This window comes from the organism of the source record quoted next, unplaced genomic scaffold (assembly GCF_019419815.1).
Source record: "Pyrus x bretschneideri cultivar Hongxiangsu unplaced genomic scaffold, Pyrus_bretschneideri_v1 Contig59, whole genome shotgun sequence".
NCBI classification, from domain to species: domain Eukaryota; kingdom Viridiplantae; phylum Streptophyta; class Magnoliopsida; order Rosales; family Rosaceae; genus Pyrus; species Pyrus x bretschneideri.
The window spans coordinates 2,104,737-2,121,143 of record NW_025999797.1 but is presented as its reverse complement, the minus strand read 5'-3'; the positions used below and the strand labels follow the sequence as shown (position 1 = coordinate 2,121,143).

At 39.9% G+C, this 16,407-nt stretch overlaps 1 protein-coding gene across 1 annotated transcript; it reads right to left on the bottom strand.

Annotated features, from left to right (window-relative positions):
• Positions 1–13,992: 13,992 nt before the first annotated feature.
• On the bottom strand, positions 13,993–16,092 carry LOC125471191 (uncharacterized protein PB18E9.04c-like). Its single transcript, XM_048571354.1, has 6 exons — positions 16,047–16,092; positions 15,312–15,442; positions 14,599–14,763; positions 14,317–14,493; positions 14,114–14,233; positions 13,993–14,031 (listed from the first exon to the last, which is right to left on the bottom strand). The coding sequence occupies exons 1-6, from the start codon at positions 16,090–16,092 to the stop codon at positions 13,993–13,995; spliced, it is 678 nt and encodes a 225-aa protein (XP_048427311.1).
• Between the last annotated feature and the right edge of the window lie 315 nt (positions 16,093–16,407).

Genomic DNA, 16,407 nt, shown 5'->3' with positions numbered 1-16,407 from the left:
AGTCGAGCCAAACTGCCTATAAAAGGAGAAAGAGACAACAGAAATAACGACACTCAAACCAATCAAACAAACCACATACAAACTCTGCTCTCAAGCCAGATTTGCATCTAGAAAGCTGAAACTCACCCAAATTCAGTCTTTTAGCAATAATTCCCTTAGAAAAGCTCTCTTTTGTCCAGTGTAAAAGCTCTGCTACCCTTCCATAGTGTTGTAGTATCGATTCCCTCGTGTAAAACCTATTTACCATCCATCCCTTTTACCATATAACCTCTGTAAACTCAAAGAGAAATGGCTCCAAGATGGTCAACCTTGCCTGACAAGGTGAAATCTTGCCCGAGTCTCTTTGTTCGTCATTTACATTAGTAGATCTGTCGCTTAAATGTATTTTTCAGCATATATTCAAGTTATTTCCAACTGTTCTCTACCTAAGAGTCTCATTTGCATTCGAATCTAGTTAACTTAATAAACCTGTTTTCATTAAGAACAAATTGGGATCAAGGAAATGGTTTAAAAGGCTTTGAACTTCCTTATTTTTGGACATACAAGATTATGAACTAAAAGTCATTGTTTACAAGGCAAGAAAAAGAACTTAATACAAACTTAACCCATCTGTGACAATCATTTGATAACAAGAAGTTTAAGTAACTTGGGATGCAAGTAATCGACTTAAATCACATATGTTCTACATCTGTTATACTGAGATAACAGTGACATTCCAATATCCTTGTTAGCCTTGATTGCGAGCCTCAAGGCCTATACCTAAGGCCCTACAAAGGCACCTTTCAAGCTAACTACTAACTTATTTTGCAACACACCTGCAAGAGCAAGCCCAACACGCTAAGTGACATTTACCCTCGGGGAGCTATGCGAATGGACAATTCCATCTTTGCCTTAAACATAGTTTTGGCATGCCCGGTGGGATCCCTTTTTTATAAGCTTGTATGCCAACAAGAAGAAGGAATGAGCGAACCTTCAGGTGGAACACAAAGTACGGACCACCCCATTGTCTACCAAGATTAGAGATGACAGATCACCTAGAAGATTTTCCCTCCCTGCAAGGTCTTGCGATTTTGGAGAGCCCAACTTCTTCTGAGAATTAGGGCGAAAGGGTTACCAACGAAAACTTGCAAGCTACCATGGTGCAAGTCTTGAAGAGTATGAAGAAAATCTCTGTGGAGACTAGAGGAGAGGTCAACAGACTTTGTTCATCAACTGGGAGTCTGCAGAAGAGGTTGGATTTGGAGTACTCTACCCCAAAAGATGGTCATGTTAGGGAGGTGATGAGAGATATGAACCCTAAGAGAGAGCCAACAATTCCCATATTTCATTTGCTTAAGGAAAAAGATGATAGGGGGAAGAAGAAAGAAGAGCTTGGAACCAGCTAGCCAATAGGGGAGGAGATCTAAGAACCAAGTTTGCCCGACCCTCTATTATTCTCACTAGATAATAGGGGGCAGATCGGGCTAAAAGAAAGAAAGTATAGAATGACTCAGGAAGTTGAGGAGTCTAGAGGAAAATGTGTGAATGCAGCTGTGTGGAAACTTCCTCCTTATAAGCCACCACTGTTAGCTAATAAGGAAGGGGAGGCCAGATGGAGACAGCTAGAACCACAGAAGGAAGTTACCTCGGGTAATGAGCGTAACCCGAAATGGAGACCTCCTTATACCCCATACAACAATGCAGCTAACCAGCAACTTAGAAATGAGTTGGCCAAGCTGAGAAGGATGGTGGTCTAGAATGCTCAACTACAGGCTCGCCCGCTGTTCAGGATCACCTACCAGAAACCCTACCCCTAGTATATTGATAAGCAGAACCCTTTTCCCTTCAACTTCAAGATGCTCACATTCCGAATTTTTAATAGAGATGACTGTAATATGTCCTTTAGAGACCATATTTTCAAGTTTTCCAACTACTGTGTGGCATTTGAAGACAATCCTAACTACAAGTTAAGGTTGTTTGAGTTCTACTAGTTGGCTTGGCATCCCAGTGGTACTCTCTGTTACCCCCCAATTCCATTGCTAACGGGGGCAAATAGAGATGGTTTTCCACGAGCAGTTTTATAGGGTGGAGCCTGAGATGACTATCAACGATCTAGTTAAGGTGAAACAATATGAGCATGAGTCAATTGAACTGCAGGATGAGATGTCAGTTCCCTATCAACCATGCCCAACTTATATCTATTGCTCAGAAAGCCCTGAGATTGCCATTTAGAACGAAGTTCTATGATGTGCAGTTTATTGAACTGCAGGAATTGGTAATAGCTACTAAGAAGTATGAGAAGTTGCTAGCTGATGAGCAGCAACTAAAACACTTATCCAAGGTGCCCTATTTCTACAAAAGCAAAGCTGCAATACACCAAGTGGAGTTTGAAGGTTTAGAACCTAAAGAAAGTGACATCAATGTAGGAGAAGAGATATAGATGTGTGCAGCAGAGATGACCACCCTTTTTAAACTGTTAATGGTGAAGGGTTTGGTCCAACCAGTTAAAGATCAAAAAGTACTGATGAATGATGGAGGATTCGTGCTTATGAAGCCCCCCAAGTACCAAGCTTATTATTTTGATCTGACCAAGGCAACAGAGATCTATGAAGAGTTAGTGCGAGCAATGGTGATTGTGCCCGACAACACCAAAAAGATGCCAAAACCAGAATAGTTGAGAGGAAAGAAATACTGCAAGCTTCATTATACTTTTAATCACTCCATCACTAACCGTGTACAGTTCAGGGATTGGATCTAGGACCTAATAGTTAAGGGAAAGTTGTTGTTGTAGAAACCTTAGGCAAATATGATAATTGACATAAATCCCTTCCCAGAAGGCTCAATCAATATGATCAACCTTAATTGGGTTGAGAAAGGAAAAACAAAGGCTATATGGGAAGAGATGAGTGAAAGAAAGCAAGATGTTAGGCCATATGAAAGTGCTAGGAGGTTGCCCGACAGACCACAGGTAGTTGTGATTAAGGGAGTAGTCTTATGCAATAAGTGTCAATGTGAATGTGAATTGGAGGTGCTAGCATCGGGGCGCCATTGTTGACTGAGAGTTAGTCAAAAGGAAAGAAATAGAGGAACAAGATGCATGTAGAAGTATTATGTGGACAATAGAGAAGGAAACCTCCAAGAATGTATTCCAAAGGTTAAGTGGAGACTCTGAACCTAAAGGCTTATATGAGGTATTCAAGAACTATGAAGTATCTGAAAAAGTTGAGGATAAGGAAGTCAAGATGCCAAAATGGGTATATGTGAGACCTCCCCAACCAAGTTATCATAACAGTTCAATGCAAGGATGGAGAAAAAAGACTAGGAACTTAATTGCCCTTGTTACTAAGAAGGATTTAGCTCGACTTGGTCGTAAGTGGTATATAGTGGGGAAAGATGGGAAACCTGTTAGAGAAATGATAGCATCTATGATCAGGAGGGTCTAAAGGCTGCATAAGGCTCACATGAACTCATTGAAGATCCCTACCATTTCAGAAGCCTTTTGAAATGTCAAGTGTGAAAAAACCACGCAAGGTGGACAGCTCCAATGAAGGAGTAAAAAGAAGATAGAGAGGGCTAATAGTAAAATGGAGGATGAGGAGATCATGTACCTCAAAATCCCCATCCAGGAAAATACAGAGTGCTGAGGAAAGCTCAAGAAAGTGTAGTGATGATGCCTACACCAGGTTGGAGACCATAACCTATTTGTATTTCCCCCAAGAGAGAAATACCCCCACCTCTACTAGAAGATACACCCTGTCAAATGCCAAGACGATTACTAAACTTTGACATAATAGTAGAGGAGGAGGTGGCCGAGTTAATGTTGCCAGAGGATGCACATGCATGGATGGATGAGTTTGTATGTGAAATTGGAGGAAAAAAAGAAGAAGCACCTGAACCTTGCAACTTCCCCGTAAACATGACTTATGTTTTATCAACCATGTCCTGCGCCGAACCAGATTAGCCTGCCATAATGAAGGGTGATTATTTGGCAACAGAACCAGTGATGGCATTTGTTAGTGTTGAGGAAGCTGAGAGAGAGGAATCGGGCATGGAAGGTTTGCTAGAACCCATAAGAAAGGAGTCTGAGAGGATATATTCGGATAGAATGGTTTTCAGCAACCCAAGTTTAGCCTTAGCCAACCATCTCAAACCTATATATGTAACTGCTCATTTGGAGGGAGTACCTTTCAAGAGGGTGTTGATTGATGATGGAGCTACGATCAAAGTGCTTCCACTTAAACAAATGAAGAGGTTATGTAGAACTGAGGAAGATCTAATTCCCATTGATCTAACAGTTTCAAGTTTCTCTGAAGTCATCACAAGAACACATGGGATATCGCCATTGGAAGTTGACTTAGGGTCCAAGCAAATCATGCTAGCTTTCTTTGAGGTGGCTAGTAACTCTACTTAAGGAGCTTTACTTGGCAGAGATTAGATTCACCAAAGTCAATCTGTGCCATCCACCCTACATCAACAAGTTGCTGTCTACCACGAGGTAAGAACCAATGAACCAGGATTTTGGGAAATTATGAAAGCCGAGGCACGACTATTTCTCCCTATAGCCAATGTGTTAGAAGCAAAATTCTACAACCCCAACATTGGAATTTTGCAGTGTGTAGGAGCTGATGAGAACGGCAGGTCGACTAAGGTGATGGCCCAAAAGCTTATAGAACAAAAATGTCGAGTGCTTGGCCAACATTGTACCCGTATTAAAAGCTATAACTAATGCAATTCGTTGTTGTGTTGACTATAGAAACATTAATGAAGCTATACCCATGGCTGACCTATGAATACCCCATGCCCATAGTCGACTTATCCATATATGTAGTTACAAAACACAAAGTCCTATCTTTCATGGATGGGAATGCTGGCTATAATCAAATAAAAATGGCTAAAAGAGATATTCATAAGACAACCTTTAGGTGCCCAGGACACATAGGAGCATATATATATGCTGTCATGCCATTTAGGCTCAAAAATGCTGGTGCAACCTATCAAAGGGCAATGAATGCCATTTTTCACGATCTAATCGGCCATAGCATGGAAGTGTTCATTGATGATATAGTGGTCAGGTCTAAAACTGAAGAGCAACACTTAGAAGACCTCCAGCAAACCCTAACTAGAATGAGGACCCATAAGTTGAAAATGAATCTTAAAAAATGTGCTTTGAGAGTTAGATTAGGCAAATTTTTGGGATTCCTGGTACATCAAATAGGTGTGGAGGTGGTGCGAACTAATTAAGCACACAAATTAAAACCCTCTTGTGACAATTGTAGTATATAAATAAGTAGGGATCGTTCTAGACCGGGGATTAGGAGGGATTACTAAATCACTTGGAAACTGACTCAAAAACGTAAAACAAACGTTAAAAACACTAAACTAGACTCAAAGAATGCAAAGCTAAACAATAAAACACTAAAACAAATCAAAAGACTCAAAGAATACAAAACGCTTATAAACACAAACTAAGACACTTTCTAACTAAATTGGACACTAAAGTAAAGGGGGATTGAGGTTTTGACGAAATTAAACTAAATGCAACGATTGTAATTTAAAGGCAGAATGTAAATATGAATGTGATGAAAATATGGATGAATGCTATCTAGAAGGTTCTTCTCCACACATGTCACACTTGCATACACTTTGATTTTCAGTTGATCTTTCGATGAATTATGGAACTCGACACTCCAAGTTAATTAGGTCCGCTTAAATTAACCTTCAAATTTCCCTAGAATCATTGAATTGGATGAATATGCATCGCAAACAAATTATTCCTAACAAGTTCTCTATATGAACAGCATGATAAAGATACAAGTTAGAATCATTACGTTCTTTGGAAATTATAAGCATCGACAAGGCATTTGTAACTATGAAAAGCATGATACTCTTGCCAGGAATTCAAATAACGCGATTGTTTATAAGCAACCTCCACTACTTGTGAATATAAGTTCATAACTATTAGGTGAAACTCACTTATATTCTAGCGTCAAATTTATGCATGAACATTAAGCGTGCACTCTCAATAAACATACACAAACAAGTTATCAATCAAACAGTTAAATGAATTGAATCCAACATTCATGAAATTCCAACCAAATATAATCAATTCATATTGCAAGCTTAAACATGGTTTCGAATCACCCCCTAGCTAACTAGGGGGATTTAGCCTCTCATGTTCGCAACAAGAAAAATAAAATTGAATTTAAACATAAAGAACAAAGGATGGATTACACCTAGAACGCCCAACGAATCCACTTGAATTTCTGCGCGTCTAAGTCCTCTTTCCTCTTCTCCTTGCTGCGGCAGTGAGGTTAAATGGATGATTTGGATGTTGTTTTGGGTTGGGGACGGATTTAGGGAGGTTTGGTGTTGCGGCAAGGTTATGGGGTGGTGTTGGAAGGTTTGGAAGGTGGCTGGGAAGGTGGAGGAAGCTGCGGCAGAGAAGAAAAAATGGGTGAAGGTGGCTGCGGCTGTTGGTTGTTTGGTGATGTTATGCACGGCTTTCTTTTGTGAGAAAGAATTAGGGTCAATGATGGGAATGAATGGAGTAAAAGTAAAATGGGATTTGCCCCTGGAATGAAATAAAGGTTAATGGTAAATGGGGGGGGGGGGGGGCCACGGCTTAGAAATTAGGGTGAATGATGAATGGAATTTAAAAGTTGCGGCTGATTAGTTTAGGGTGAATAATCTCGGCCTGTGAATGAATAATGGGAAGTCAAGGTGGCTGATTAAAACAAATGGAATAATTGGGAAATGGGGTGTATGTGTGACGGCTTAAATGAAAATGAAGGGTTAATGATTATGGAATGCACGGCTGGAATGATTTTTTAAAGGAGAGGTGCGGCTGCAAAGGTGTAGAACTAGGGTTTAAAAGCATGTGTTTTAAGTGCAACCCTAAGACAAAATTGCCCTCCCTTGCACGGCAAGGGAAGGGGAGAAAATAAAAGGGCACGACAAGGATGGATAAGGAGCCTAGGGTCTTCGTTTTGTGTCCTAAAGTACCTACAAGGTCTTCAAAGTGGCTAGAAAATACGGACGTTTAGATTAGGAAAGGTTACCAAAACGGGAAACTTAGGGTTAACTTTCCTAAAATAGGAAACCTTGTTTGAGTAGGATTCCTCGTTTTAGTAAGAATTCATCGTTGGAGTAGGATTTCGTCATTTCTTCAAGTCTTCAACTCATTCATTCCTCTTTCGCTCCAAAAGGCTCCAATTTGCATCTTCTTGCACACTTTGGCCTTGTAATCTGAAAATACACAAAAGTGGCCTTAAACACTAAAACAACTAAATAAACACAACATAAATGCACGAGAACAAGCTAATTAAGTCGCATGAATATGCTCCTATCAAATTCCCCCACACTTAACTTTTGCTAGTCCTCGAGCAAAACAAAACAACTTAAACTAAACAAAACGAAACAAAACAAACAAAACATAACCTAACCTTCCAACGTTTGCCTCAGGGATTTCCAATGAAACATGACATGTCAAAAATCATTACTCACATAGCTTTTAGTCTTACTTCCCCTTAAGCACATACTTAATCATAGTCACCATTCACTAGTTCGCATTTAATCAATTAAAACACATTTTGAATGTAGTAACATACCTTAGAGAATTCCCTCAATTCCTCACTAGTTATGCACTCAATTTTCACTTAGATTTTCTGACTACACACCCTACACTAGTTATATGTGAGCAGATTGATGTAACATGAAAGACTAGTACTCACATATGTTATAACAAAGAAAGCAATTTCTAGAGTAATTAAACGTGTTTAGATATGATCTCATGAATGGAATGCTACTACTTAGATGCGAGAACCAGTGACACCATATGCTCATACCAAATTCAAACTCCACAATTGAAATGCACAACACTCAAGATAGAAGTCAAAGGTTGTAACGGGGCTTGGGGTATTGGCTCACAAGGAAAGGTAGGGATACACAAAAGTTCTTTAAGCAATAGTAAGTAAAGTAATGAAATTAAGACCTAGAATTCCCTTAGAATGCAGAAATCAACTTTTAGACAAATAGGGGAGATTCAAACAACTCTTAGGGCCTAATTCATTGTTTTGGGCCCTTACTTCAACAACCAATACTTTTCAATTTTTTTTTCTTTCATTTTTTTTTCTTTTCTTTTCTTTCTTTCTTTCTTTTTTTTTTTTTTTTTTTTTTTTTTTTTTTTTTTTTTTTCTTTCTAACCGTGCCTATGGCACATAAACTCACATCAATAATCTTTCCCCCACACTTATTTCCTGCAACACATTAATCAAAAGGAATTCATTGCTTACTATGCTTCAAGAACAAGGGTAAGGATGGTCCTAATCTAGGCTAGGTGAGGATAATGCGGGTTAACAAAGAATATGGGCTAACACGGCTCAATGGGGTTAAACTTAAACACAAAATGAGTGAAGGGCACATGGCTGTTTGGCTTTGATGGTGGTGACTACACAACTTCATCTTGAATATGTGTTATGCAAATCAATGACATGCTTTGAATGAAATGGGCATGAGTTCTAGCATTTGGAACTAAGTGATGAAACGCCTTCTAAGTAGTAACCAAGCAAAGAATAATGAGATCATGCAACGACTTAGAACACAATGATGCAAAGATTATAACTCTCCAAATAACGTTTAGGCTCAAGTCTCACAGGGATGTAGCGTTTGTTTAAGTTCCTTCCTTCAAGCATGTTACAAAAACTGATTTTTTCTTTTGTGATTACATGTGAATTCATAAACTATAACAACAACCAAGCATAAACCAAAGAGTATATCAAACGTCCATCCATGTTTGTAACTTTCTTTAACCATCATGCAATTAAAAACCAAATCCTCATCATTGCGTTGGAAGGTACCCTACGACATAAACAAACACACACAAACAACTCTTTTTGGGTTTTTCAAAACAATTTTTCAAATTTTTATGGAATTTTCGGATTTTTAAGTCAACACACACTCAAACACTCTAAAATAGCTTAAAAACACATAAAAACAGCAAAGAACAAGTTTAGACATGTTAGGTGGTAATACCCTACGATTTTCATGCACAAATATCTCAAAACAGAATGTTACCCCCCCACACTTAAACTAAACATTGTCCTCAATGTTTTAAACACAATTAAAAAAAACATTACACAAAACATAAAGTAAGCAACAAAGGAAAGGGTTTAGGGACGCAAATCTGAGTGTGGAGCGATTCCCAAGTTCTTCCTTTGTTGATTGCATGGGTTGCCTCCCACGAAGCGCTTGCTTTAACGTCTTCCAGCCGGACGAAACCTTCTTTTACTCCTCACTCTGGCTCACGGAATAGAATGGATCCTTGAATGGAAGGTGATACTTGAAGTGAACTGGCATTGGTTTGAATTCTAGTGTAGGTGCCTGATTCATCAAAATTAGCCAGTTAGTATAAAATGTAATGGAATTTGGAGAAGATGACTTACTTGTTTTGTCCGACAAGAACTCAATGACAAACACCACTCCTTTGAAAGTTTCAGGGATATTGGACTTGGCCAGATTGCATGTGATGGTTATGACTTGTCCAATGTCATCAAATTCAACTTCTTTGGGTTTTGTAGTTTCAAATATGTCCTCTTTGATGCCTTCTACATCTTCTCCAGCCACTACCTTCTCTTGAATCATTCTTCTTGGTGTACAAAGTCCTTTGAAGAATTCAACACCATCTAAAACTTGCTGTGTTGCACCAAGAATTGGAATAGCATTCTGCACCTTTGGGAAGGCTTCCACGATGTCCTTTTTACTCTCTTCTTGGTTGGGAATCAAAAACCTGCTAGGAAAAGGGACATTGGGTGGAATAACATCAGAATAACATGGAATTGGGACGTCCTTACTTGTGGTGGGTGGTTTAGAGGGCTTAAGGGGCTGCGGCAAGGGTTGTTCTACCCTTGCCGTGTGAATGTCTTCTTCCTCATCCTCAATTAGCAGCTCCTCATCCACTTCTTGGTCACGAAATTGTCCTACAAATTCCGCTATCTGCCCAATTTGCTTTTCCAAGTGGTTCAACCTGTTGTCTCGATTTTGCATTGCTTTCTTTTGATTTTCTTGCCCCTGAGACAAATTGGTGAGTAACTTAATAAGCGTATCATTATACAAAGACGCACCTGAATTTGTTTGGGCAGGTTGTATATGAGGTTGTGGTGGCTGCATAGGGCTTGAATAGAACTCCTCATATGGCTGCCAATATGCTTCTTGTTGAGCCTCCTTGGCTTGATTTTGTGACCCCTGCACCAAAGAATTTAATTCATTAAGAATTTGATTATAATCTATTGACGAACTTGAATTTAATTGAGCATATTGCGTATGAAGTTGTGGTGGCTGCATAGGTCTTGAATAGAACTCCTCATATGGCTGCCAATATGCTTCACGTTGAACTTGTTGAGCTTCCCACCACATAGAGTTTGAATGATCCCTCCAATCTCTTTGTGGACATTGATTGGCTTGAAATCCTTGCCTATATGAAGCACCAAATGTAGGGACACTCTGCATTGTGGTCCTTTCGGCATACGGCGACAATTGAGAAGTAAGATTTGCCAATTGAGCTTGAATGCTAGATAAATCCATATCTTACTTCTCTAGTACCTAAAATCAAAGAAAGAGAACTAAATCAAATATCAAAAGTAACAACAAACAAAGAAAACAACACTAAGTTAGAAACTAAAACGAAAACAACTAAACCAAAAAGAAAAGAACCAAGGGATTAGCAAAGTTGCTAATCCCCGGCAACGGCGCCAAAAATTTGGTGCGAACTAATTAAGCACACAAATTAAAACCCTCTTGTGACAATTGTAGTATATAAATAAGTAGGGATCGTTCTAGACCGGGGATTAGGAGGGATTACTAAATCACTTGGAAACTGACTCAAAAACGTAAAACAAACGTTAAAAACACTAAACTAGACTCAAAGAATGCAAAGCTAAACAATAAAACACTAAAACAAATCAAAAGACTCAAAGAATACAAAACGCTTATAAACACAAACTAAGACACTTTCTAACTAAATTGGACACTAAAGTAAAGGGGGATTGAGGTTTTGACGAAATTAAACTAAATGCAACGATTGTAATTTAAAGGCAGAATGTAAATATGAATGTGATGAAAATATGGATGAATGCTATCTAGAAGGTTCTTCTCCACACATGTCACACTTGCATACACTTTGATTTTCAGTTGATCTTTCGATGAATTATGGAACTCGACACTCCAAGTTAATTAGGTCCGCTTAAATTAACCTTCAAATTTCCCTAGAATCATTGAATTGGATGAATATGCATCGCAAACAAATTATTCCTAACAAGTTCTCTATATGAACAGCATGATAAAGATACAAGTTAGAATCATTACGTTCTTTGGAAATTATAAGCATCGACAAGGCATTTGTAACTATGAAAAGCATGATACTCTTGCCAGGAATTCAAATAACGCGATTGTTTATAAGCAACCTCCACTACTTGTGAATATAAGTTCATAACTATTAGGTGAAACTCACTTATATTCTAGCGTCAAATTTATGCATGAACATTAAGCGTGCACTCTCAATAAACATACACAAACAAGTTATCAATCAAACAGTTAAATGAATTGAATCCAACATTCATGAAATTCCAACCAAATATAATCAATTCATATTGCAAGCTTAAACATGGTTTCGAATCACCCCCTAGCTAACTAGGGGGATTTAGCCTCTCATGTTCGCAACAAGAAAAATAAAATTGAATTTAAACATAAAGAACAAAGGATGGATTACACCTAGAACGCCCAACGAATCCACTTGAATTTCTGCGCGTCTAAGTCCTCTTTCCTCTTCTCCTTACTGCGGCAGTGAGGTTAAATGGATGATTTGGATGTTGTTTTGGGTTGGGGACGGATTTAGGGAGGTTTGGTGTTGCGGCAAGGTTATGGGGTGGTGTTGGAAGGTTTGGAAGGTGGCTGAGAAGGTGGAGGAAGCTGCGGCAGAGAAGAAAAAATGGGTGAAGGTGGCTGCGGCTGTTGGTTGTTTGGTGATGTTATGCACGGCTTTCTTTTGTGAGAAAGAATTAGGGTCAATGATGGGAATGAATGGAGTAAAAGTAAAATGGGATTTGCCCCTGGAATGAAATAAAGGTTAATGGTAAATGGGGGGGGGGGGGGCACGGCTTAGAAATTAGGGTGAATGATGAATGGAATTTAAAAGTTGCGGCTGATTAGTTTAGGGTGAATAATCTCGGCCTGTGAATGAATAATGGGAAGTCAAGGTGGCTGATTAAAACAAATGGAATAATTGGGAAATGGGGTGTATGTGTGACGGCTTAAATGAAAATGAAGGGTTAATGATTATGGAATGCACGGCTGGAATGATTTTTTAAAGGAGAGGTGCGGTTGCAAAGGTGTAGAACTAGGGTTTAAAAGCATGTGTTTTAAGTGCAACCCTAAGACAAAATTGCCTTCCCTTGCACGGCAAGGGAAGGGGAGAAAATAAAAGGGCACGGCAAGGATGGATAAGGAGCCTAGGGTCTTCGTTTTGTGTCCTAAAGTACCTACAAGGTCTTCAAAGTGGCTAGAAAATACGGACGTTTAGATTAGGAAAGGTTACCAAAACGGGAAACTTAGGGTTAACTTTCCTAAAATAGGAAACCTTGTTTGAGTAGGATTCCTCGTTTTAGTAAGAATTCATCGTTGGAGTAGGATTTCGTCATTTCTTCAAGTCTTCAACTCATTCATTCCTCTTTCGCTCCAAAAAGCTCCAATTTGCATCTTCTTGCACACTTTGGCCTTGTAATCTGAAAATACACAAAAGTGGCCTTAAACACTAAAACAACTAAATAAACACAACATAAATGCACGAGAACAAGCTAATTAAGTCGCATGAATATGCTCCTATCAGGAGGTAAACAAGAACAAGGCTCGAGCTATAATAGAGTCACCTTCTTCTACTAACAAAGTGCAGTTGCAAAGGTTACTAGAGAAGATCAACTTTGTAAGGAGGTTCATTGCTAACTTGGCGGGAAAGATTCAATTGTTCACTTCTTTACTAAGACAAAAAAACCAAGAAGAATTCGAGTAATGCCTACAACACCAAGAGGCTTTTAACAAAGTAAAGTCTTATCTAGCCTCTCTACCAGTGCTCATGCTTCATAAGAGAGGGAAACCTTTGAAGCTCTACATCTCTACCTCTGATAAGTCAATAGGAAGCCTGCTAGCTTAAAACAATGAAGGAGGAAGAAACAAGCAACATACTAACTTAGTAGGATCTTTACTGAGGTAGAAACCAAATATACCCCAATTTAGAAGCTATGTTTGGCTTTATTCTTCATTGCCTACAAGTTAAGGCATTACATGTTGCCCTGCCACATCCACATCATTGACAAAACTGATGTGATCAAGTATATGCTATCAAAGACAATGTTAGCTGGAAGAATTGGGAAATCGATTTGAGTACTATCAGAGTTCAGTTTCCAGTATGTAACTTAGAGAGCTATAAAGGGTCAAGATTGATGTGATCAAGTGTTCTCCTTATAACATTTCACCTTGTTGGATTGTTTTTCAGCCTTCTAGTGTTGATGCCTCAATGCCCTCAAATTCTCGAAGAAGTTGAAGAAGGATTCGAATTGATCTTTTGACATTTGCTGAGCCTTATATAGCTTATTCAAAGCCTTCTCAGCATCTTAGAGGGCTTTGAGGCTAAAAGAAGCTATGAAGTCCATCTGCATCCACTCCCTGAAGACTTTACGTGCATCTTGGAGAAGTTGGGATTCGGAATGGTGCCTTGGGGACCTTAGCTTGGTCTTGATTTGCCCAAACTCTCTAACAAGTTCGGGCAAGGAGGTCGTGGCTAGTATGGATGCGAAAGGTGGGGGTATCACTCTAACACCCCCGAAGGCAGCATCGGCGGATGTAGCTTCAGTTAAAATTGGAAGAGGAAGGCCAAAAGTAGCAGAAGCAGAAGTTGCATCAGTGTTGATCTTCTTCGGTCGAGGGATAGGAATCCTAGTGACGGCAGAGGAAGAGTTGCCTTGTGCACTACGGGCTGGAGAAGCTTGCCTGAACCATCACTAGAGCCTATTAAACCAAGAAAAGAATGAGTTAGGATGATGGTCTGCAATTGAAATTAAAGAAAACCACAAAAGAAAATATGGTATACCTGAGTCGAGCTTGGGGCTTCAGGAAGAAGTAGAGGTGGTGATGTGGCTTTTGATGGTTGAGGAGGGTCAACCTTGCTTGCTGAAGGGGGATGAGAGTTACCCGAGCCCTTACTAGAAGCCTGTTTTACAAGGAAAGGAAGAAGTTAGAATCTCAGTTTATATATAAACTAAAGAAAAGACAGAAGTAGGAATACTTCTATACCTGTGATGGAACTTTAATGGAAGGAAAAGGTACCTCTGTTCTTGCAGTAGCCTTAGAAGAAGCCGATGGACTTGCCCAAGAAGTAGCTTGGGAAGCCTGCGAGCTAGTCACTTCTGAGACCACAGGGATCTCAGGGACTATTGGTTCTCTAAAAGTGGTTGGTGGTAGTTGGTTGGCCTTATGCATTGGAGATGATTGAAAAAAGAAAAATATAATGATAAATATTAGTTAAGGAAGAATCTGAAGGAGATTTTAATAGAACTTAGGGAGAAAAGAGCTTACTGAGGTACTGTCATCCTTAACATAGTGAAGCATCTCCCTAGTCCTTGGATTGAACTGGCGAGTGGGAGTCAACACTATCGACGGAGTAGGAGTTAGAAAGACAGGAGTTAGAGAGATGGGGGATGAGTTCTGTCCGATTAAAGGCGCAGGTGCCCCAACCTTTGCCTAGAAAAAACAAAAGTGTTGGTTAATTCTGAAATTTGAGAAACCACAACCTAATTAAAGATCGAGAAGAATTATACCTGTGAAAGCTTGGCCTGACGAGGAGAAAGATGTGCTGCTCGGGCTAGAGGAAAAGAAGGCTCAGGTTGGGTGGTCCATTAGCTTTTAATGTCCTATTTCAAGAGAACAAGTAAAGAGTCAGTGTAAGTATTAAAGAAAATAAACTTCAAGAGTAATTTCTTACTTAAAATGAACAAAAGTTATACATTCAACTCCTCAAGGTTTGCCTTAAAGACTACTTTATCCTCAGGCTAGACTTCTCTGCCCGACTACCCCTCTTTAGGGGTGGGGGCATATTTCTTGGTTGCTAGAAGACCTAGTTACAAGAGAAGAAATGGGTGTTAGTTCACAACCTAAGAAAACAGAGACGAAGGAAAAAAAACTAAAAGTACTTACGAGAGGATTTTTGTTTCTTCCTGTCCACTTTAACTGGCAGGCCATGGGAGGATTTGGAGGCCTTGGATGTCTGAGCTCTTCCTGGTAGGAGTCACCCTCGGGCCAGGCAAAGCAAGTTGAGGTGTAGGCCTCTCTTCGGGCTCAGACTCCGAGGATTCCATTACAGTTGCCCTTGCCTGTCTAGGTGTCTGCTTATCGACTTCGGGCCCAGCCTCAGCCTCTGAATCTTCAAAAAGCTCGGAGAAGTCTTCAGCATTTTTGGTAGTATGGCTGGACCCTGCTTCTTGTCTTGCAACCTCGGCCACAGCCTCTTAGAGGACGAATGTGTTTGCAGCTTCCTCATCTAGCTCGACATCGACTTCTTCAATGTTGCCTTGGGCTGCAAAAAATAAGAATTAATGATTAATAGACTATTGATGTATCACAAAGAAAGGTAAAGTAGAAATGATAGAAAATATACCTATGAGTGAGAGTTGATTCTTCTGGTGGATCATCTCCTTTCAGTTCTCGAGCTCATCCTTCTTGGGGTAGGATTTGAAGAAGAGCTGCCCGAAAAAGCGATCATGGGCCTTCTTGATATCCCCTCCAAACTTCTTCGACCACTTGGCCTTCCATCAAGTGGCAAAGGATGAAGTGCACTCGAAGTTCAACGCCACGGGCTTGAGGGCGATTTTGCTCATCACTTCAAGACTATGCCGGGTTGCCTGAAACGTCATTTCCGAGCGAGAATGAAGGCGGTAAGAGGTTCCGCAGTGCATTGAATCGAAGAATGGTACTGAGATGGCATGCCTGAAGCTGAGCTGCCTACCACAAAAATTTAGGTGGTATACCTCCAGCTCGTGCTCGTATCCTATGCGGTCGCTTTGCACTCTCCATGCCAAATCTTTCTGCTGGATGCAACTCATGAACTTCTCCTTGTAGAGGCTACTGGCATCTTCCCCGAAAACGTCTTGGAAGATTTGGTCTGAGAACCATGGATATCTATGCAGCACAGAGGTGCCTTACTCTAAGTCCGTCCGAGTCCGTCAAACTCTGAAGAAATAGAGGCATGCGAATGTTGATTGATTGGTAGGAAATGCATTGGCCAAGGTGCAGCCATTTGTGGAGCCAAAAATAACCAAGAAAAATATGGATGTAACACGTGGATTCTTAGGTTAAAAAGACAAAATTACCCTCGAGGCACACCAGAAC

Excerpts from the sequence above, each read along its gene's own strand:
- LOC125471191 (XM_048571354.1), bottom strand. The coding sequence starts at position 16,092 with ATGGAGAGTGCAAAGCGACCGCATAGGATACGAGCACGAGCTGGAG. Across the intron at positions 14,764-15,311 it reads TTGCTTTGCCTGGCCCGAGG|GCAAAGGTTGGGGCACCTGC; the intron begins GTGACTCCTACC and ends TGTTTTTTCTAG. Across the intron at positions 14,234-14,316 it reads CCATTAAAGTTCCATCACAG|GCTTCTAGTAAGGGCTCGGG; the intron begins GTATAGAAGTAT and ends CTTGTAAAACAG.